The following is a 22,407-nucleotide window of genomic DNA, read 5'->3' as shown; positions in this document are numbered from 1 at the left end:
TAGAGTTATTCCATCTGTTACAGTATGCGAGATTTGTTTCCCTAGTACTATGAAGGTACATGTACTAACCATTTTCTATATAGTAATAGGGAGTGTGCATGGTCAGTAGTGGTTTATTAAAACCAGGCCAACTTGTTGATCTTGCCGTCAAACAGTCTTGTGGGGGACAAGACTAGGTTAAATGCTTGAGGAATATTTTTGTCGTGTATGTTTGGAAATTTACTAGAAATAGTTGTTATTGATTTAAGGTCCTATAGCATTTGTTAAACACAATCATGAGACTGTATAAACTACAAGGGTTGTGTCCTCCTGCTCACTGATTTTGTCAAGCGCTTCATTGTTCATTACATTATGACTGACAATTGGCACCAAGGCTGACCTATCTCTTTGAGCCAAGGCTGACCTATCTCTTTGAGCCAAGACTGACCTATCTCTTTGGAGTCAAGGCTGACCTATCTCTTTGAGCCAATGCTGACCTATCACTTTTACTCTGTTTTGCATTCAACCAAGTCTTAGTTTTAAATGGAACAGAGTTTCTCATGAAGATGAAGTTGAACTGATACATCCAATCACTCAACTCGCTCCATTAACTATTAATTTTATTTATTTTAATTTTATTCTTTTAATTCTGTGACCAGGTTTTTACCGATAGATAAAATTATATGTACTTGTTTAATAATCTGGAAACTCAATGCAAAATTTAAAAAAAATATTTTTGTGCTAGATCGTTGCTTTGTCAAATAAATTCATAAAAATAATATAATAGTATAATTTTTCTGTACTTGTTCATCCAGTTCAAGCTCTCCCAGGATATCACTGATACATAATTTTGCTTCTTTATCAACATAAGCTATAAGAGTCATGGCTCTTGGAGTGATGGTCATAGAGTAAACACTCCCAGAGTGATGTCAGTAGAGTAATATTCTATAGAATGACGTGTTGACTTGCAGACCATTGCTGGATACTAGTCTTGGCCTCTAGGATATCGTTACGTTTTCCCACTCTGTTTCTGATATATATATATACACATTTGTTATTCATACATTTATTATTCATACATCTACAAACTGTAAATAGTTTTTCTAATATAGAGAAAAGTGATATACATCTGCAGGACTATTATGAGATTAATGCATACTTCGTGTCACGCAGATATCTCCTACCAGACAACTCCAAAGCCGGAAAGAAAAAGACGGCAACGAAGAGAAGAACTTTGAATCCTGAGTTCCACGAGGAGTTTGTCTATAAACTACCATTCAGCTTGCTTACGAAGAGAATACTTGAGGTCTCAGTTTGGGACCATAAGACTGCCCGCAACTCCTGCTTAGGTAAGTCGTAATATTCTCATGCTTAGGTAAGTCGTAATATTCTCATGCTTAGGTAAGTCGTAATATTCTCATGCTTAGGTAAGTCGTAATATTCTCATGCTTAGGTAAGTCGTAATATCCTTCTACTTAGGTAAGTCGTAATATCCTCATGCTTAGGTAAGTCGTAATATTCTCATGCTTAGGTAAGTCATAATATCCTCTTGCTTAGGTAAGTCGTAATATTCTCATGCTTAGGTAAGTCGTAATACCCTCATGCTTAGGTAAGTCGTAATATCCTTCTGCTTAGGTAAGTAGTAATATTCTCATGCTTAGGTAAGTCGTAATATCTTCATGCTTAGGTAACTCGTAATATCCTCATGCTTAGGTAAGTCATAATATTCTCATGCTTAGGTAAGTCGTAATATTCTCATGCTTAGGTAAGTCGTAATATCCTTCTACTTAGGTAAGTCGTAATATCCTCATGCTTAGGTAAGTCGTAATATTCTCATGCTTAGGTAAGTCATAATATCCTCTTGCTTAGGTAAGTCGTAATATTCTCATGCTTAGGTAAGTCGTAATACCCTCATGCTTAGGTAAGTCGTAATATCCTTCTGCTTAGGTAAGTAGTAATATTCTCATGCTTAGGTAAGTCGTAATATCTTCATGCTTAGGTAACTCGTAATATCCTCATGCTTAGGTAAGTCATAATATCCTCATGCTTAGGTAAGTCATAATATTCTCATGCTTAGGTAAGTCGTAATATCCTCAAAACTTTTCCGTGTGCCGTTCCACTCTTCCGCTTAGTACGCTACCTCCTTCGTCACATTTTCTATAGCTGTGGTACTGTTTAGTATCTTTGTGGTATCACTTAGTTTCCTATTTCTATTGAATTTTCCTATTATTTTTCGGTTTGTTATTACACCCCAAAATAAAAACGTTTAGAAATCAAGTAGAGTATATAAGTCGGAACAATTCCTCCAGCCAAACCTCCACATACAAGCTCAATTCAGTCTCGTACCTGCTTTGTATATAAAATCAAATGTCTCAATAAGGATGCACTCTAAGTGATTTATTCTGTTTGCTCACCTAGCTGTCTCTCTTTAGGTGGTCTTAGGATCTCCATGCAGTCACAGAACCCGCTGGAAAAGAAGCATTGGTTTGATGTTATCGCTCAACCAGACCGGAGGCATGACGCTTGGCACCAACTCAAAGATATTTTCCACAAATAAGACCGGCCAGAATTGACTTTTCGTCATTGAATCATTTATTTTGAGTTCCATACACTTCCACAAATCTATATACTTCATGACTAGAAATAGTACGCAACCTCACTTGTATATGTTAGCTTATATTCTTCATACTTCAGAGCTATTGTATAGTTTATGAGCCTACCAAAGCAATAAGATTCGTTGACTATCATTGGTGCAAAGGCTTGGATTACCTCAGTGTGAGCGAATATCATGCAAAAATTCCTATGGCAGTCATCATGCAGGTGGCTGCAAAGAATATCACATGGTGATGACATACTCTTAGACAGAGTTTATCATATTTTAGTATTTTTCATTGCTAAGTTTGATTATGTAATACTGCCTCTATTTAACCAATGATTAACATAAGAAATTGAATCATTTATTTATGTGTTTTTTAACAAAATATAAAAGCATAGCTTAAGCAATTACTTTTCCAATATAGTTTTTGTATACGTATTGCACAGAGCTGATAAGTATATGGTTTTTATAGGGCAGTTTTATTTGCTATTTGATTTTCACAAACATTGCTATATTTTTGTTAATACGTTACAATTTACATGTATTAAATAAAAATAAAACATGTTTTTCTCTGATTTACGTAGCTTGCAACTGAATGTAATCTCACTACAGGCAGTGTAACGAATTACATTTACAAGCTGAGTGTAGCAATTGGCCTACACATCATTCCATTGCCACACATCAGAGGGATTGGCCTACACATCATTCCATTGCCACACATCAGAGGGATTGGCCTACACATCATTCCATTGCCACACATCAGAGTGATTGGCCTACACATCATTCCATTGCCACACATCAGAGTGATTGGCCTACACATCATTCCATTGCCACACATCAGAGGGATTGGCCTACACATCATTCCATTGCCACACATCAGAGTGATTGGCCTACACATCATTCCATTGCCACACATCAGAGGGATTGGCCTACACATCATTCCATTGCCACACATCAGAGTGATTGGCCTACACATCATTCCATTGCCACACATCAGAGGGATTGGCCTACACATCATTCCATTGCCACACATCAGAGGGATTGGCCTACACATCATTCCATTGCCACACATCAGAGGGATTGGCCTACACATCATTCCATTGCCACACATCAGAGGGATTGGCCTACACATCATTCCATTGCCACACATCAGAGTGATTGGCCTACACATCATTCCATTGCCACACATCAGAGTGATTGGCCTACACATCATTCCATTGCCACACATCAGAGTGATTGGCCTACACATCATTCCATTGCCACACATCAGAGTGATTGGCCTACACATCATTCCATTGCCACACATCAGAGTGATTGGCCTACACATCATTCCATTGCCACACATCAGAGGGATTGGCCTACACATCATTCCATTGCCACACATCAGAGTGATTGGCCTACACATCATTCCATTGCCACACATCAGAGTGATTGGCCTACACATCATTCCATTGCCACACATCAGAGTGATTGGCCTACACATCATTCCATTGCCACACATCAGAGTGATTGGCCTACACATCATTCCATTGCCACACATCAGAGTGATTGGCCTACACATCATTCCATTGCCACACATCAGAGTGATTGGCCTACACATCATTCCATTGCCACACATCAGAGGGATTGTTTAAAAAGGAAAATTTTAATATTTAGTGTTCACTCATTTTCATGTCAGATTTTTGCACAAGTGAAGAATTTTTCTGTCTTAATTTGTTGAATCTCATACAAACATTCTCTCCAATTCCAGTAAATTTTGTATTAATAAGTTTTCACAATGACTGACATAAGTTGAAAGAGCAATTTTTATGGAGATCCTATGATTACCATAAAATGTGTTTCCTACAAACCTACAAATGACATATACATTATTACAAGTTTTTGATCGATTTCCTAAAATGCTCGGTGTTGAGTTATTAAAGTGGCATTTTGCTTAGAAAGCATCTATTTTTAGAAAGTTGTCAGTCTACAAACGTATAAAGTTCTTTTAAAACACCATTCGAAGGATCAGAAGAATAACCTATGTATACGCAGCACCTTGACCTGACCTTGACACAGATATGTGCTTCATGCCATCATTATTTCTATCCCTACTTGACTTATAATTCCACGATTGCTTAAAAATCACTTTTGCAAACGTATACATAGAACTGGACTATTATTATATACACAATAATATTAAAACATCATTTAGTGTAACTAATCATGACTTGCTACCAATAATCATGTTTATGCTAAACAAGTAACAAGGCAAAGTTCGAGGCTCTACAAATGACATATATTGTTACGTTTTTTAACAGATTTCTTAAAATAAAGTTTAGTATATAAATAAAGTACGCAGTCATATAATGTAATCATAGCTTAAGCTCTAATTGAAAACATTTAACTAGGCCTCGCATAAAGTTTTTTTCCATTTACTTCTCTTCAAATCGGCAAATTGCTTACAACTCCTTGCTCTCCTATGAGCATTTCTACAGTTCTTGACAGTAATTTAAGTTTGTACTCGACTATTGCTGAATTTGATAAATCATGTAGGCCAACACTTGTTTTTCAATATGCAATTTTATTACAAATGTCTTGGGCGTACAGGATATAACAGTTTGCGTTTTCTCATAGTCAAGAAGATCTTCAAAAATAATTTATGGCTGAGCTTTTAATGGCTAAGCTAAGTTTAACTGATTCTTTCATAAATAAAAATTTATAAAGGACCAAATTAAGCCAGTTTATAGATGCAATCACATCAATATTTGGTAGATTTTACAGAAAGGTATCGATATTATTTTATCATTTGAGATTTTGTTTGTTGTTTTAGTTAATCTGACTGCCAGGATGTTTCACGATTAAAATTGACAAAACTAGATCGCACTTATGACACTCAGAAAAAGGCGTGCCCAGACTTCCCCTAAAATGATGTCAATAGTTGTGCTTACTTTTTATACGGCTCTATTGCTACTCCTCATCTCTAGCATAACACTGAAGAAAGAAATGTCATGCATTTGAAACTCTTTTCATGGAGTGAACAGGGTTTCAAATTTTTGGTGATTAAAACTTCATTTGTATATATCGTTCGGCTTGACGTTGAACATGCAAAGGGTATAGCAGTGTATCTATTTGGGAAGTATTTCAAGCAAACTTTCAATAAAGTGCAGTTAGAATTGGAATAGGTCATGAAAAGGTCATGAAAGTGGTGATAAAGGTGAAGGTTTATTATATTGATGAGCTGTTTCTGTGCAAAATTGATCTATTCTTCTAACAAGGCTCTAACCATCGTATAAGCTGAATAGTCTAGCATGCGATGGTATCATCCTTTGAACCATTCCGGTCTAAAAAAATATTAGCTTAGATTATACCTAATATAATAGATAAAAAAACTTATATATATTATACCTCATAAAGAAAATTAAAATACATAATAAATAAGAACTAGTGAGTAAAAGAATACACTAAAAATTTTTACTAAAAGACTATTAATAGTATTGACAAATCTTTTTTTGGTCTTATCAAATGTTGAACATGTTGATCTTCTATTATACAGTATCGTCTCATCCGGGGTCAGTGCAATGTGAATGATCTCTAGATAGAAAAATAATTTGATCAACACAAACTTTGACCATAGGAAAACCAAAGAGGTTGTTACTATATTAACCATGGCACTAGTAATTGGGTTTTCATAGGTTCCCAGATATATCCTGCTACTTTTAACATAGCTTCTTTCTCGAGACAGTAGCAAACCAATACTTGAACATTTTGTAAAAAGTTGAAGCGATAATGGGCACAATACCTTTGTGTATCACAGGCTAGGTATGAACCTAAACACTACAGTATTGTCACTCTGTCTAACAGTGTGTGTTAAATGCTAAACAATGAAATAGATGAAAACCGATTAGCTGGATGATGACCTTATTGTAAGAACTTTACAGAACTATCAAGGGGTCTAGCGGCTCTCTTAGTTTTTTTCTTACAAACCACAATAATGGTTTCAAAACTATGACATATTTTAGCTACAATTTAAAAATGCTGTAGAGCCCACCCTTTTGGTACCATCTCATACTTGTATGAGCTTAAAAATGCAATACAGTTCTTTTTCTCTTTTTATTCTAACAGCGCGTGTCTTCTAATCTTTGCTGGTCTCAAACTAAGAAAACTTTGTAAAATGAAATAAAGTTGCTAGATCCATATATAAATGCAACACTCTTCATGATGGTCAATAGGGCTTCACAGTATTCCTCCAGAAATATACAGATCATACATGTTTCGTTTTAGAATAGTTTTATTATCTATAACTAGCGGTAGACCCAGAAATTCTCAGTATTCCTTTCATTTTCAATCAGATAGCCTGTTAAAAGCTCTTAAAAGCTCAAAAACTTTGTTTTTGAGCTTGTAAGAGCTTTTGAGAGCTTGTAATCACATGTTCACATATTTGGCACCCACAACACAGCAGAATAAGACATGGTGAACCTTTTGATACCAAATAACTGTAATGTGAAGTTTGTTGCAAGTCAACCATTAAGGCGCATCCTTGAGTTTCTAATCAGATTTTAAGATTTGCAGGGTATTTAAGAGGTTAGTTGAACTAGATGGAGTTTCGAAACCAAATTTTTGGGTGACCTGGCAGGAGGCACGAGCACATTAGTGTGAAGTTTATAGGAAATCGCCTAACAAATGTGGAAACACGTAGCGTTTACGCGAACTAACATACAGGCACACACGTTTGCTCACGTGCATATGCAGACACACCGTTACAAAGTGTGATCAATTAATAACGATGTTATACATGTATAGCAATACAATCTAACATGCTCTATAATGTAACAAGCTCTACAATCTTTACAATCTCTACAATCTAACAAGCTCTACAATCTCTGCAATCTCTACAATCTAACAAGCTCTACAATCTAACAAGCTCTACAATCCCTGCAACCTAACAATCTCTACAATCTAACATTACCTCTATAATCTAACAATATATCTATTATCTAATCGTGAACGTTAAGTGTGCTCAACAAACTAAAAAGTTTGTTGAGTCGTCCATAAAATCACTAAAGGATGCGGTGAGATGCGAATTGCCAAACAATAGCGTATAAGAAAGGTGCATGACCTATCTCGAGGGAGTCATCACAGTCTGATGTACTAAAAGTCACTGAAACTTGGCTCCATGCAAACAACATGGCCATATAACTTGAATGTAAGTTATATACAGACAAGTAAGTTATATAAGTTATATAACTTATATAAGTAATATAAGTTATATAACTTGAATGTAAGTTATATACAGGTAAGTTATATACAGTCAAGACAGAGTACTTGGCAGACATAGGGGTGGTCATGATTGGTATCAACTACTCAATCATGACTAAGTCTCAAGGTCAAGTGAAAAAGTGAACTACTGTTGGCAAAGACCAATTTCAAGGTCACGTGAATATCATGCGCAAAACCTGTTACAGACCCAATATAGCAGACAAAGATGTATTTCCAACACTAAAATCATGTATCAACAAACAAAGGGGCGTGTGGCCATTGTGGGGCACCATGCCTTGGCCCCCCCTGCGAGATCACGCATATGATATGGAGCTCACGCATATGGAAAAACCTGCAATTATTGTACAACCCAGTCGTCGCATTAAGTACTTACAAAATGGACTGAAACTGCAAAAATGAGATATTTTTTCGTATTATGCCGTGAAAACCTACTATTCGTCTGCTGATTCATAACAGCTTAACCTTCAAGAACTAGCAGAACGCCGATAAAAGAACTCACCCTTCTGAATCTCTTATGCCCTACAAAAGACAGCCAAAAACAGGCATTGTAAGAAGGCTAATAAGAATGGTGATCGATGTACTGAAATTGGAATGGGATCAGTTACCAATGAACAGTCTCTTCCGAGTGGTAAATAACTAATCCGCCCAGTTGTAGTGAACAGGCAACTCCTCATTGGTACACTGGTGATTTTGAAGGCTTAACCTGGAATGGATAATGGTTAACAAAAAAACTATTATAAGTACTCTATTATATTAGGTGAAACTAACCACAACAGGCATAAATGTATGATGCCCGTCTCTCCAAAGACTCAAGCAAAATATCAATGTTAAACACTGTTGGCGACATCATAAAATATAAATATCCAAGTTTATATAAAGTCAGTGAGTATCCCCACCGTTGTTTGTTTAGTCTAAGAAAATACTTTCATAAGATGTCAATGAGTGGTTACCAGCTGTACATAAACTTAAATGTCATTACTCGGTTCAATTAGCAGTGAAGTGTAGACATTTATACAGTGGAACTGAATTCTAAACTGTGATTTGCTCCAATGAGTATATTAATCTCCATGTATGTTATAGCAAAACAGAAGTAGTAAAACAGGAAACTGGAAGAAGTAAACAATGAACAGTACACTCAGTAAAACATGAACGTCATTTAAACTAAAGTTGACCTAAAAAATTTAACTTTTATGCTTCAAGTGTGTTGACTGTTCGCCTTAAAATTTATCTTAAATTGTTTTAACATGTTGAGACGCTGTTAATAATTAACTGCTAATTCAACTGTTAATATTCAATATAATGTACAATTTAACATTATTTTAGTATGTTGTGTGCTTGCCAAAATATTGGATGTATCTATTTTAATAGTTACTATTAGTATTTCCTGTGTTTGCTCACACTTCTTAAGACAAAAGATCAACATTTTTTATTTATTAAGCAGTGAACAATATAGTTTTTGGTTACTGCTGTGTTATTAACGGTACATAATTTTTTTTGGGGCTTTGTAATGAAGTCTGTTTATTTTATAAAACTTAGTATACAAAATATTTTCTTTACAATTTTGCAATGACAGTTTTTGCATAATTTGCGATCAGTAGGCGTTGGAATTAAATAGGTCAAACAACTACTACCAATCTAAATTCTGCTTGTTTGATTAGTATAAATATTGTCAAAATTGTCAAGCAAGTTAACTTTGTGGTTTGCTCTGTTGAAAGACACCTAATTTGAAAGTGTAAGCGAAGCATTAATTTACTGACAACGTTTTCTTATTTCTTGAGCAAATCATATTGAAAACAAGCGTACTTGAATAAAAACATTGCATCAAAAAGTTGGGTTCTTCCCTGTTGAGTTTAACAGACTGTATTTCTGGCATTGCTGGATTCAGCGAAATCTGTCGGATTCAGCAGAGAGCAAGTTAATGATAACTGCCTCCTAGTAGTAGCAGCAGGTTGTATTACAGAAAGCATTGGGTACAGCATATTTGATTGGTTTCTGCCAAATGTAGCAAGTTGGTTTTAGATTCCTCTTGCTGAATTCAACAAGCTGTATTACAGCAAACTTTGGATTGACCGCACTGGGACTGCACTTGGCAGAAATAGCGGATAGCGGTCTCAAGAGTGTGAGTTGTCTTTTCTCTTTTTCCTTCGCGTTCTAGAAATTAGCTTGAGGGTGCAAAGCCAGCGAAAACAAAGCTTCGACGTTACATAGGCATTTGTTATTGACTATCTTAGACCAATGGGTCTTGAGTACTAATGCTCCTCTACAAACTAGTTCTATGGTTACACTAAATTGTATGTCACGCGGATATACCATGGGCATGCGCAAAAGGACTTAGCAACAAGCTTGAATGTGTGTTGATTTCTAATCTATTGTGGAAACTTGCTCGCGAACACAAGCTCACATCTACGCTTTCATCATGGTTTGTGATATTATATTCGTATGAATTTATTTTTTAATTTGCTAGTTTTTAGGTGCGTTAGTTTAAGCTCAAAAATACTTCATATAAACACTAAAGTTGCGTTATGCAATTTAAACGTTATTATCATCCTAGTCAATATATCGCGATAATATATTGAAAGCAGAAGGCTTAACTCTACTCGTGCATATTACATGAATATTTAATTTTAGTCGGCATCATATTTGCCGTAATTAGATTAACACCCCTAAAGATCATGATGTTCAAAGAGCCAAATTTTGGTTACATTTTCACTTTTTTCGTATTAGTAGAAATCCTCGTGAAAGCTGTTGGCTATGAGGCATTCCTTGTCTAGTTATATTGATAGAAGCTAACTATTTTTTGTTATTGTTGTAGTTATTTTTTGGTTATGACAATGTATTGGTTTTTTTTTCTGCCGTCCAGTCTACATCCATGTACATTTTTTCTAAACACCCGCACACTCAACTTTAAATATACCCATTTATTTTGGTACATATCATTTACTGCATTAACACTTTTTTATTGCAGTCAGAAGTAGAAGAGACACTCAAGAGGATTGCAGCACACAGAGGGGTTATCGGCTATATAGTTTTAAACCAAGATGGTAAATATCTACAATTCCAGTTTTTTAAAACATCATGCAAAAGCTATCAATGCTCGTTGGAAAAAGCAAAGATTGTTATTTCTTTAGTAAAAGAATTTAACAAGTTTAACAGCAATTGCTTTTCACTAGGTTTCCTTTAATTCTCAAATGTTATCAAAATACTTAACAAATAGTGTGCGTTGTTAGGAATTCCCATTAGAACGACGCTAGACAACTCCACTACAATGACCTATGCCAGTACTGTACACTCATTGGCTCAGAAGGCAAGGGGAGTTGTTCGAGACATTGATCCACAGAACGATCTCACATTCTTCAGATTGAGAAGCAAAAAATATGAAATCATGGTAGCACCAGGTCAGTAACTGCCTTCACAGACTATACAGCTTGTAAAGTTTCTCAAGTTTCACAGGCTATACAGCTTAGAACGCTTCTCAAGTTAGTCTATTTGTTTGATAGTTTTTGTAAACTTGTATTGAACTAGTTTTCATGTGTCAGCATGGCCAGTTTTTTTCATTACATATGTTTATTTGTTTTTAATGAATTAAAAATGTATTCCAAATTACATGTACATTCGCAAAAAGTTTGGCTTTAGTTAAAACTAACTGGTGTAGTTTGCTATTAATGTTTGAGGATAATTTGAAATGATCTTATAAGCTGTTCTGTAAGCTCCTTAGATGGAGGCATTATGAATAGTCTAGTCTTACGAGAGTAGAAAGTTATGTAACACAGTTACTAGAGTTTCTTGAAAGACCCCAAAGTACCATCTACATGATTGAGTAGTTTAGAGTTATTTTGTTAAAGATGGACTTACACCAAAATTTAGTAGATCTTATCAGAAAGTATCAGTATTGTTCTATCATTTGCTATCGATTGTTTTTGATGTTTGAAGTGATCTGACTGCCAGGGTGTTTCAAGATAGATAAAATTCGACAAATCTTGATCACGTTAAAAACGCTCAGATAATTGAAAGTGCGATTATGATGTCTATAACTGCAAAGGGACCGACGGAATAGAGACGCATAACGCTGCAACTTAAATGCAATAGCCGGTAGCAACAATAGTGGACAATGATGTCAGTTCGCACGTATTTTTCTTCCGAGTTTTTTAATGAGCGATCAGGTTTTGTCGATTTTAATCTTGAAACATCCTGGCAGTCAGATCACCTCAAACATAAAAGAGGATTGCAAATAATAGGAAAATACGGATACTTTCTGATAAAATCTACGAAAATTTTGTGTAAGTTCATCTTTAATATTATTTATATATTAATTTTCTTTTCTACACGATGTAACTTGATTCTGGTAAACGTTCAACACTTTAGCACTAGTCCAAGTAACACTCCACATTTTCATTGTGTAAAGTGTTGTTCACGTAGACTTGACCTACAGGAAATAACACTCCACATTAGAGTGTTGAAATACATGTATGTTAACTTGTACCTATCTCAAGTTGTTATCCATCCTACAGGACAGTTTTGTGCTTGTGCAGTCTTGTGCGCTTCTCTGGTCACATCTGTAAATTTACAGACAGTCACAGAGAGTGTACTAGTATGAAACTGTACTGTCATGACATAAGAACAATGACAACTCATGAGTATAAATTATCGTTTCACTCGACACTAATTTTCTCTCCTATGTGGTAGCAGCTCAATTCTATTAGATATTCAAAATGTAATTTTGAATTGAATTTTTGAACCATTAATAAGTTGAGTTATTGTACTGTTGATAGGTTGTGTTGTTGGACTGTTGATAGGTTGTGTGACTGTACTGTTGATAGGTTGTGTTGTTGGACTGTTGATAGGTTGTGTGACTGTACTGTTGATAGGTTGTATAGACTGTACTGTTGATAGATTGTGTGGTTGTACTGTTGATAGGTTGAGTAGACTGTACTGTTGGTAGGTTATGTTGATAGGTTGTGTTGTTGGACTGTTGATAGGTTGTGTAGACTGTACGGTTGATAGGTTGTGTGACTGTACTGTTGATAGGTTGTATGGACTGTATTGTTGATAGGTTGTGTGGTTGTACTGTATTGTTGATAGGTTGTGTTGTTGTACTCTACTATTGATATGTTGTGTGGACTGTACTGTTGATGGGCTGTGTTTGCTGTACTACTTTGTTGATAGGTTGTAAGGACTGTGTTGTTGGTGAGTTTTGTGGCTGTACTGTATTGTTGATGGATCGTGCTGTACAATTGATGGGTTGTCGTTGTATCATTGTACAAAAAACCCAAATTGAAATCGCCTTGACATACAGGTTTTTGGACATAAATGTTTAATTTGAGCGAACATGTCTCAACAGATGAGTTTCCAATATCTCACGGGCGAAATTTCTCAAAGTTTTGCTGTTTTACGAAAGAAAAAGAATAAGTAATTCTTAAAATACTATAAAAATATATAAATTGAGTTAAAATATAACTAGTGTACTTAGCTTTAGTCTAATAGCATTAGTCTATTTCTATTTGTCATAGAAATACCACATATTACTATCAGACCCTCTACTACTGAACCCATGACTACACTTCTTCATCTCTAGTAAAAAAGGCAAAATCGAATGTTTTTAAAGAATGCCCGCTCTATCGTACAATCATTTCCACATGAAGCAAGCATGGACAAAGAAATTGTGTATGTCATAGTTTGACTGTATTAAGAAATGATCAATAGTTGCTGTGCAATGTTTTATTTAATGTAACCTCCATACATGTAAAGTTCTCCAACATTTTTGTGGAATGATAACTCTGAATTGTTTGCTAAGGTTCATGATTGATGTACATATCTCACCTTGGACTTGTAATTGTTTAGTAATTAGGAAGCACTTCCTATTATCTTTTTTCATATTTATGTTGTAGATCATGATTATCTGCTTATCGTCATACAGACCCCAGATGTACAATAAACGCTTGCATGAAAAACTAGTTCACAGATTACCAAGTTGTCCTCTCTTTGTTGAGAAACGATCTGAAGGATATCGGCTATTCGCTTTATAATATTTATTAAAATATATCATTCATTGCTTTGTTTTACTCTACAATATTATATATAAAATACAACATTCTTGTTAAATTCTCACTGGTTGAAAAGATACAAAATGGAAAACATATAGAATTATAAATGTGGATAAAATGACTAGACATAAATAATCAGAATGGTTTAAATTTGACTCTGATGGGCCAGTCTGAAGCAGGTGGCTGATTATCAGCAAACAATGTCGGTAGGGATTTTGTAAATGTGATTGCGTAAGTCGGTGTTTCAGGTAACAGCCTGTTACCACTACTAGAAAGTCAGTCAATAATTGTTACCAGGTAGCCAACCGCTGCGCCCAGGTAGCCCACCTCTGCGCCCAGGTAGCCCAATTGGTAATAATTATTTTCAGAACAAAAGTTAGAAGCTGGTCTGGACAGCTTGTCCAACCTATGAACAAGTGAATTTGTTAAATATAGATATGTGCAGTTGTGGAGTAAAATGATCTTCGTCCAGTCTCTAAATTATTTATCCGTTGGACGCAGATTTCTTATCTCACCGGAGAGAACTGTGTTTATTTTAAGGGATTTCTCAGCCTCTGCTCCACCGATATGCGTGATGGCTATTTCAGCTGATTCCCTTACTTGTGAAATTGGGTCATTTCTCCTGTATAATACATCGTAGTCATCATACTGTGCACTCAGTGAACAGCCAAGAATGTTTATCACTAAGATCAGAGCGAAGAAATGCATTCAATGCAAATGAAACGCTCCGAATGATACAAACATACTACCAGACAACATTGCAAAGCTCTGGGATTTGTCAACCTATAAGAAAACATCAAGGGAACTATTTTAAAGAAAGATTCTATGAGCCCCACTATTTTTAGAGCTTACAATCTATCACAAGCAGACCGAGTGGAAAGAGTATGTCAGGGTGATGACAACTCCAGCCTTGAAATGCTTACTGAAAACTAGGAATAAAATGACATACCATATGTCTGAGATCTTCTGAACAGCCTTAGTGTCCTGCATGAGGGCTTCAGCAAGGCAGGCACTCTGTCTAACCAGCCAGTCTTTATCGTTAAGTAAACTCATTAAACTGTCCTGCACTCTTTTCGTAGCTTGACCTATGATGAAGTACCCACAATGCAATGAGAATCCAGAAAGTAACCGCAATGCTCTAGCGTAACAAGCGTAATCCTGGCAGTCAAGATGAAATACAGTAATCAGTTACCCGCTTTGCCTAGTCCAATAGCGGCGACCGCTCTAATGTTTGGATCCACATCTGCAGTGAGGTCACAGAGGGAGCAGATGACCGAAGGTGTCTGAAATCGTCCTGTCAAGAAAGAATAGTCAAATAGGTCTGACTGTTGCTTGGAATTCTTGACTGCTGTTTTATTATAGAAAAGCTTCATACAAATGAAGCTGAACAAATAGATATATTGAGAATGTGCAAGGAAACAATAACGTAATAAATTAAATTAATAATGATCTTCCACAATCTGATTAAAAAGGGGAAAAGATGGGGTTCTTTCTTCAATTCTATCTAACTTAAACCATAACTGCCACGAACAACTTTTATCGTATTGACTAGGTAAATCAGACACGCTGATTCCGATTTTGTAATCAAAATAAAGATTAGGCCACTAACTTTCGGGGTAATGAAGGACTTTTTATAGCGTTTTAATATCGGTCTCGAAAACAACACGATCGGCATAACAAGCTCTGCCCATAAATACGTGACGTAACCTAGCTTTTTAGGAACAGAAGTTACGTAGGGACGTTTAGACCGATTTAGAATAATAGAGATGGGTGTTTTAAAATCCATTAATATCTAAATTCGGCCTTAAAAATAATATCAGTCTTTTCTGAAAGGTAGATAAGCTATTTAGCATCGCATATTTAAAAAGCGCGATAACAACGCTAGCATGTAATAAAACCGCGCTTTTTGAGCTCATTTTTCTCGGCGTCCAGTCCATTTAAACGTCATGTAACAAGCTGCGAGCAATTTTAAATAGTTGATATCCCTTTCATAAAAAACTGAAATTATTTTACAGGCTGGATTTAGATAATAATGGGTTTTAAGACACCCATCTCTATTATTCTAAATCGGACTAAACATTCCTAACTTCCGTTTCTGAAAAAGCTAGGTTTCGTCACATATTTATGGGCGGAGCTTGTAAAGCCGATTGTGTTGTTTTCGAAACGGATATTGAAACGCTTTAAAAAAGCCTAAATGACTTTGAAGGTTAGTGGACTAATCTTTATTTTGGGTACAAAATCGGAATCAGCATGTCTGATTTACTTAGTAAATACGATAAAAGTTGTTCGTGACAGTTATGGTTTAATAAATGAGATGAAGGTAAATAATTATACTAAGATAGAAGGTGAGACACAGGATAAGGAGTGCTGCACAAGTCATTACCACAGACTACTAATTGAAGAAATACTACTACAAGTAGTACAAGGGAGGTATGACAGACCTACCGATATTCTGTATAGCCTGCAGACGAACAGAACTCTCCATGTTGAAGACTTCTCTAATGGCAAAGTAACCCACTGTGTAGTCACACAGACATCTAAAGATCAGATATCGTAATCAATACTTCAATACACATCTTCGTCAATAACAACGATGGTTAACAAGCATAACAAATGATCCTCGGGTAAAATGACACAGAAAAGCTCGGTCATCCACCATTATAGCTGCTACCATTATAGCTGCTGCCATGATCACTGCTGCCCAGGGCTTAGTCAGATTTGCACGAGACGCGCCATGTGAGAAGTTTTTTCTACAATGTTCCAAGAGCACCTCAGCCATTTGGGTGCGCTATTAGTATACCACTTGCTATTAGTATACCACTTGCTATTAGTATACCACTTGCTATTAGTATACCACTTGCTATTAGTATACCACTTGCTATTAGTATACCACTGGTAAATGAGAATATGCGTTACTGTTTGGTTTATAAGCAATTCCATTTTTTGTTTGTAACTCTGATGAAAGACAAACTTTCCAGCAGCAGAAAGAAATAATAAAAATGCTACATTTTTTGAATAGAAAGCAAGCGATGCTCTTATGACATACAAAACCTAACTTTTGTAATAAAATACCTTGATGTGATTCGCACTGCTTACTTCAAACTTAATAGTGGCCTATACATTGTACGGTTTTCCTAATTAGTTGGTGGGGTTAGTGTGCATTGTGACAACAGCAATCTTTTTCATTGATGACCTCAAGGAAACAATCAAGATAAACACACTGTTAGGGACTTTCAGAGCCACTTTGAGTATACTTTTAGAGTGTGTGTAAAAAATATCCGTCCTTGACATGGTAATGACTATTGATTAAGAGATGATCATAGATGAATCCCACAAAAAATTTTTCCCTTTCGCTGAACATGTTTATTATATGTAGCTTGAAACAAAATTTTTTTTATAAAGATCTCCAGTCACTAATTTACCGGAATACTAGAAGGCATGTGTTTACCCAATAACAAGGAAGGTCTTCTGACTTGATTACCTTGCACCATCGTGTAATACAGACATCTCAAGAACTACTGCAACTGTTCTAAAATTTCGAGGAATACACGAATTGAATTTGACACTATACATTTACCCCCTACACGCAGAGAATCTGACACCATACATTTACTGTATACACATATCACCTTTTCGCAGGGGGTCCGAAAGTGCACCATTCTTTTAGCGTTATTAACGAATGTTCATGCTAATGATGCAGGCATCATGCGAGACTAACTGTTTCATGGCGGCAATTTTAAACACGTTACCTTGAACATGGTTCATCTACGTACAAAAGGTATTCTTAGTTTACCTGAAAAAATGGTCGGCTACACCATCACTCTCCGACTCTTGTTTACCGCAAAACGCATCATACGTCGACCTTGATATTTGAGATTTCTGATCAAAAATATCTGTCTTCATGAGCTTCATAAGCATGTCAGCTCCGTCCTGTAACATTGACCTTACATAAGCAACTGCCAACAAATAATGAGTGAATATCAAATTCTAAAACAGTTGAACTGACAGTTCCTTGAACATCTCAAAGAACCTTGTCGCCATTCTGCAAACAGACACCCCATTAATCTTTTCAATATTACGTAAAAACCATAATTTTATCACAACGATTTGTGGAAATTGTCTGTTCGTGCAAAAACTGAAAGCATAACTCCCGCATGGATGTACAAATAATTACACTTCTGATGTCGTTGAACACACAATTCCTAAAAATAACAAGCCGAGTGTTGTCCGGTATAACTTGAAATATGTGGCTGTATGATTACTAAAGATCTACCGCGTTAATGAGCCAAACAGACTTTAGCATTTCATCATTTCCAATCAATGTATGATGATGCAACTCAATGGGATTGATGCAATCCGCTTCAAAACCAGTGCTAACTAATTATGTACATTTTATATAGTAAAATTGAAACCAGTGAACTGTTGGCATATCAGAAAGTATCATGCCGAAACGAAAAATTTACTCAATACATGGAATAGCTTTGCCAGACAATGCGACTTTAGGATGAGGCCTACCAGCAACCCTCCACTATTCCCAAACCTTTCTGAACTAATTTCAAAGAAAAGATAAGGGAAGATGAAATTGCGAAATGAACTATTTCACAAATGGAGAGTCTGTGAATGCCATAAGAGAAAGCCTGGGAAAGCTATGATAATAAAAAAGATATCAACAGTGCAATTCACGTCTTATCTCTACAACCAATAATGAAAACAAGGCAATAAAACGGAAGTCTAAAATGATCAACATCGGTATGAGGACAAGGAAGACATGTTTTCAGGATCGGCCACGATTTCATCTTGAGTAGATTGTATTATGCTTTGAGTTTACACAGCTTGCTGGGTATTTGTATGTTTTTATCTTGTGAAAGAGGGAGCGTACGAGTTGTTTGTGTACTGAAACAAAAGCAAGGCATTTGTTTAAATAGGGTGAAATCACTCAGTTTTTTGACCTAGAATGTTGAGAATAAAAATACATATTTGAAAACCGCTAATGAAGTGAATAGTGTGTCTTCATCAACACTGAAAGATTGTCAAATAATAGCAAGTCAAGAGCATGTTTTTATCCAGATAGCTACGGGACCAGGTTTCCAGTGTAGTAGTGACAGGCTGTAGTGATGAATGATGCCTATAAAGGTGTGCCGTGAGATCAGAATAACAACAAATGACTAACTAAATATTTGAAAGCCACAAAAGCGCATACAAAAGGTATAAGCCACAGTAGACTACGGTAGACTTCCCATCATAATGAAATAGTCTTGCTAAGTGGGCTGATAATAAATGAGCAGACGATTCCCATTCATTAATTCTATTGTTAGACTTCCTTTCATAATAGATAAGTTAAAGATAGTCTTTATTCAACTCGCCTACAACTACTTTCACAAACTTGAAGGTGATTAGAAACGGAAGGGAAATATGACTCACTAGTTCAACAGAACTCAAATCAGGTATTCACATACAAGGGTAATGAACCTACAAATTTACTACACTGAACAAGTATAAAGAGACAATTACTCATGTATGTAACCTTCAGGGGCTTCTTTTTACAAGCTAGACAAAAAGTGCAAATTTCTCAGTAATATATCGCTGTTACCCAATATAAAGTGTCCATGTAAAACTATTAATAGGAGTGACTGGGTAGCACTTTATATACGATGATGAAATAACCACATTGTGATATACAAATCAGTTTTGGTTGTATACCTATATAACAAATAGGAAAACAGTGAAGGCTGCCACAGATACCAAGATGCCTTCTGCAATCTGCGTTTGGCGATCAACAGCATGCTAATAATGCTGTAGAGCCCATTAATGCGGTTTTTTATTCAATTATGATAAAAACAGCTCCAACTGGATACAAAATATGAATCTCCAACTTCTCACCAATGCTAAAACTCTCGACTTGTGTCCCCTCAACCGTACAGAAACCTCTCATTTAGCATATATAAAGCTGGCATAGTAACAAGTCTAAATGTTCAGAAGGGGGGGGGGGGCGAGTAAAAACTCAGCATGGGACGATCTCTAACGCAGAGTATGTTAGACTCACTACAAGTCAGCTGTTGACAGCACCTGTAAGTACCTGTCCAGTTTTAGAGCTTTTAATGTACTTGCCGGCCTCTTGAAAATCTAATTAATACGATGGTTACTAAGATACGAGAAAGGCATGTTGAGAAACAGGTAAGGGACCGAGATGAGGGACATAAAGAGATCAAAGGCATACGTTTAGAAGGTCCCATAAAAACTGAATTTCTACCGCAACATGTTAATAGAATGTTGCAAAAAGCTCTGTTAATGCATAATTTGATCAAAACTGTCATTTTATTGACCAATAAACATTTGTAATACTATATTTTCTTACTATTGAGACAATAGAGGTATCGCTGCTAGAGTTGCTGAACCATCAAAAATTGGTTTTTTCATCTATTCATTAAATAATTGCTTGGATATACAATGTACTAGCTATCCATCTAGTTCTTTGCTTGAAAGTAGGTGCTTGATTTTACCATGTACGCAGTTAGTCTTTTGCAATAGTATTTTAAAGGTTCTTAGCCTATACATGTATCTGTAAGGGGCCATCTAATGCTAACCATGTAAGCAGCCAATAGATAACTGCTGGCAAACTATTTGTATTTTACTTGTCATTTTCAATATCTATCAAATAATTCTAAAACCCTAATTGATACTGGTAAAAATTTATAGTTAGTACTTTCTGGTAAATAACTAAAATACAATGGATTTTGATCTACATGCGCAAAGTAAACTATTAAAAACATTACCTTTAATTATAAAGCCTACCAGTTCTTGAAGATTTCCAAAGGATTTTTCTTAAACTAAGCGGTGTAAATTTGCGGTAGGCATAGTTTTCCACAGCAGTTTCCGAAGAGACCATCAAATCTCAATGTCAATCAAACAAGGACATAACTGTGTTAAGATGTATTCCCTTTATTTATATAACTTGTAGGTGCCATGAAGCAGTCCTATCTAAGCTTAGCGGTTTCAGATATATCTAAACTATTTTCACAGCTTTTGCTAGCAAGTGATAGTCGTGAATCAAACTAACTGCGAGCCATATTTGTACACAGCCCGTACTTACTCCTAGCACAGGAGGGAAGGCCAGGAAAGGCGGTTTCGACTGCCAGATTCCAGTACGCCATTCATATAATATGCAAATATTTCGCAAGGCTTGTCAGCTTTGAACAATATTCTACCACAATGGAGCCTGAATGTCGTAATCTGCCCCAACACCTTGAATAATAGCTGCGCTGATTAATCTAAGGGCTGTTTGTCATTTGAAACTCCATTGCGCAACAGCAAGTATGCAGCCTTCTCAATATAAAAACATGGGCTAGCGCGCTTGAAAGCTAATTATGAATTCTGTTAAGTTAGATATTATAAATAAACATGACCCGGAACACAAGCAAAGCATTGGAACAAGCTCATATAAAATTAAATTGGTCAGGTCAGGTGTAGCCTACTCCGAAAGAAACATAGAATCGAGCTAGAAAATACTGCCTGCAATTTGTGTTGGATTTTTGTGTTGCTGATAATTTTTATTTAGATATTGAATGTTTTGAACACAGTAGACACCCCTACAATATAAATAATCCATTCTAAAGATGTTAACTCTATAGGGACTTTAGGCTATACGAAGATTAAAATACATGTAAATTACCTAATATGTTCTAAGATCTTCCCAAACTCACCTATTTATTTGACCCTTAAAATAACAAAACACTCAACATACTTCTTAATTTATTGACTGCATAGTAAATGTAGTATTACAATGGTTTGTATCGACAAGTCTACTTTTTCCTTATTATTCTTGGTTGAGGGTCCATGATTACGAATATTTTATGATAAATGAAGCGCACATCTCCGAGGGCAACTTAAATCCATTGCTTCTATTTTTTTCATTTACAACAAGGCCTATGCTGCAAAAAATAATGTATTTAGCTAAAGTTAAGGTAAAATATATAATAAATATTCTTACACATCATTTTTTTCCAAGTGCGGCAAGAAAAAAAAACAATATTTATAAGGCTAACTATAGTTTTCAAATAGAATTTGAAAACTTGCGCCGAATTGATGTTTCACGTTACATAGAAGTTCTTATGTAGTACGATGCAGAAACTTCAAGTTCAGTGGAATACACATAAAAAGAGGTTTACGTAATAGGGGAGGGACATCTATTGTATCACAGATTGACTGCAAGTTCTCATTGAAACTATTATCACGATAGAGTGTTCCATACCTCCAGAGAATTAAATAGCACAGAATTTCACTGATTAAATGATGTTTTGATTTTATGTGCAATTTTTGTCGATAACGTACAGCCACATACCTCATGGCCTACCTTCCATCACCGTAAATAAACTTTCATTAAAATACCATATTTATGGGTAATTTAGGTACTAAAATAGATAAGTATGGCTGAATAATCATTATGAAAATAGGAACTGTTGGACTATGAGTTAATTTAATCATATAAAAAGGATTTCTGCTATTTGAATGAATAGAGAAAAACATTGTTAGCTG

General features: G+C 35.6%; 3 protein-coding genes across 5 annotated transcripts in view; 2 read left to right on the top strand and 1 right to left on the bottom strand.

Annotated features, from left to right (window-relative positions):
• LOC137389895 (rabphilin-3A-like) overlaps positions 1-3,141 on the top strand; it is a 30,674-nt gene extending 27,533 nt beyond the window's left edge. For all 3 annotated transcript variants that reach the window (XM_068076052.1, XM_068076051.1, XM_068076050.1), the window contains exons 15-16: positions 1,153-1,328; positions 2,412-3,141. In XM_068076052.1, coding sequence (XP_067932153.1) covers positions 1,153-1,328; positions 2,412-2,536 — 301 coding nt within the window. In that variant the 3' untranslated portion in view covers positions 2,537-3,141. The remainder of the gene's footprint in view (positions 1-1,152; positions 1,329-2,411) is intronic.
• A 6,987-nt stretch (positions 3,142-10,128) lies between these two features.
• LOC137390246 (dynein light chain roadblock-type 2-like) lies at positions 10,129-13,939 on the top strand. Its single transcript, XM_068076570.1, has 4 exons — positions 10,129-10,253; positions 10,800-10,875; positions 11,062-11,229; positions 13,720-13,939. The coding sequence occupies exons 1-4, from the start codon at positions 10,251-10,253 to the stop codon at positions 13,764-13,766; spliced, it is 294 nt and encodes a 97-aa protein (XP_067932671.1). The 5' UTR covers positions 10,129-10,250; the 3' UTR covers positions 13,767-13,939.
• LOC137390245 (uncharacterized) overlaps positions 13,846-22,407 on the bottom strand; it is a 25,865-nt gene continuing 17,303 nt past the window's right edge. The window contains exons 6-10 of the mRNA XM_068076569.1: positions 17,669-17,805; positions 16,321-16,412; positions 15,068-15,169; positions 14,825-14,960; positions 13,846-14,497 (exon numbers count right to left, since the gene is read on the bottom strand). Of these exons, the coding sequence (XP_067932670.1) occupies positions 14,356-14,497; positions 14,825-14,960; positions 15,068-15,169; positions 16,321-16,412; positions 17,669-17,805 (609 nt within the window). The 3' untranslated portion in view covers positions 13,846-14,355. The remainder of the gene's footprint in view (positions 14,498-14,824; positions 14,961-15,067; positions 15,170-16,320; positions 16,413-17,668; positions 17,806-22,407) is intronic.

This window comes from Watersipora subatra, chromosome 3 (genome assembly GCF_963576615.1).
Source record: "Watersipora subatra chromosome 3, tzWatSuba1.1, whole genome shotgun sequence".
Taxonomy (NCBI): domain Eukaryota; kingdom Metazoa; phylum Bryozoa; class Gymnolaemata; order Cheilostomatida; family Watersiporidae; genus Watersipora; species Watersipora subatra.
Note: the sequence above shows the minus strand (reverse complement) of the source record. Positions and strands in the feature narration are given on the sequence as shown.

Coding starts and splice junctions, on each gene's coding strand:
- LOC137390246 (XM_068076570.1), top strand. Junction 10,876..11,061: donor TATAGTTTTAAACCAAGATG/GTAAATATCTAC, acceptor GTGCGTTGTTAG/GAATTCCCATTAGAACGACG. Junction 11,230..13,719: donor TGAAATCATGGTAGCACCAG/GTCAGTAACTGC, acceptor TTTATGTTGTAG/ATCATGATTATCTGCTTATC.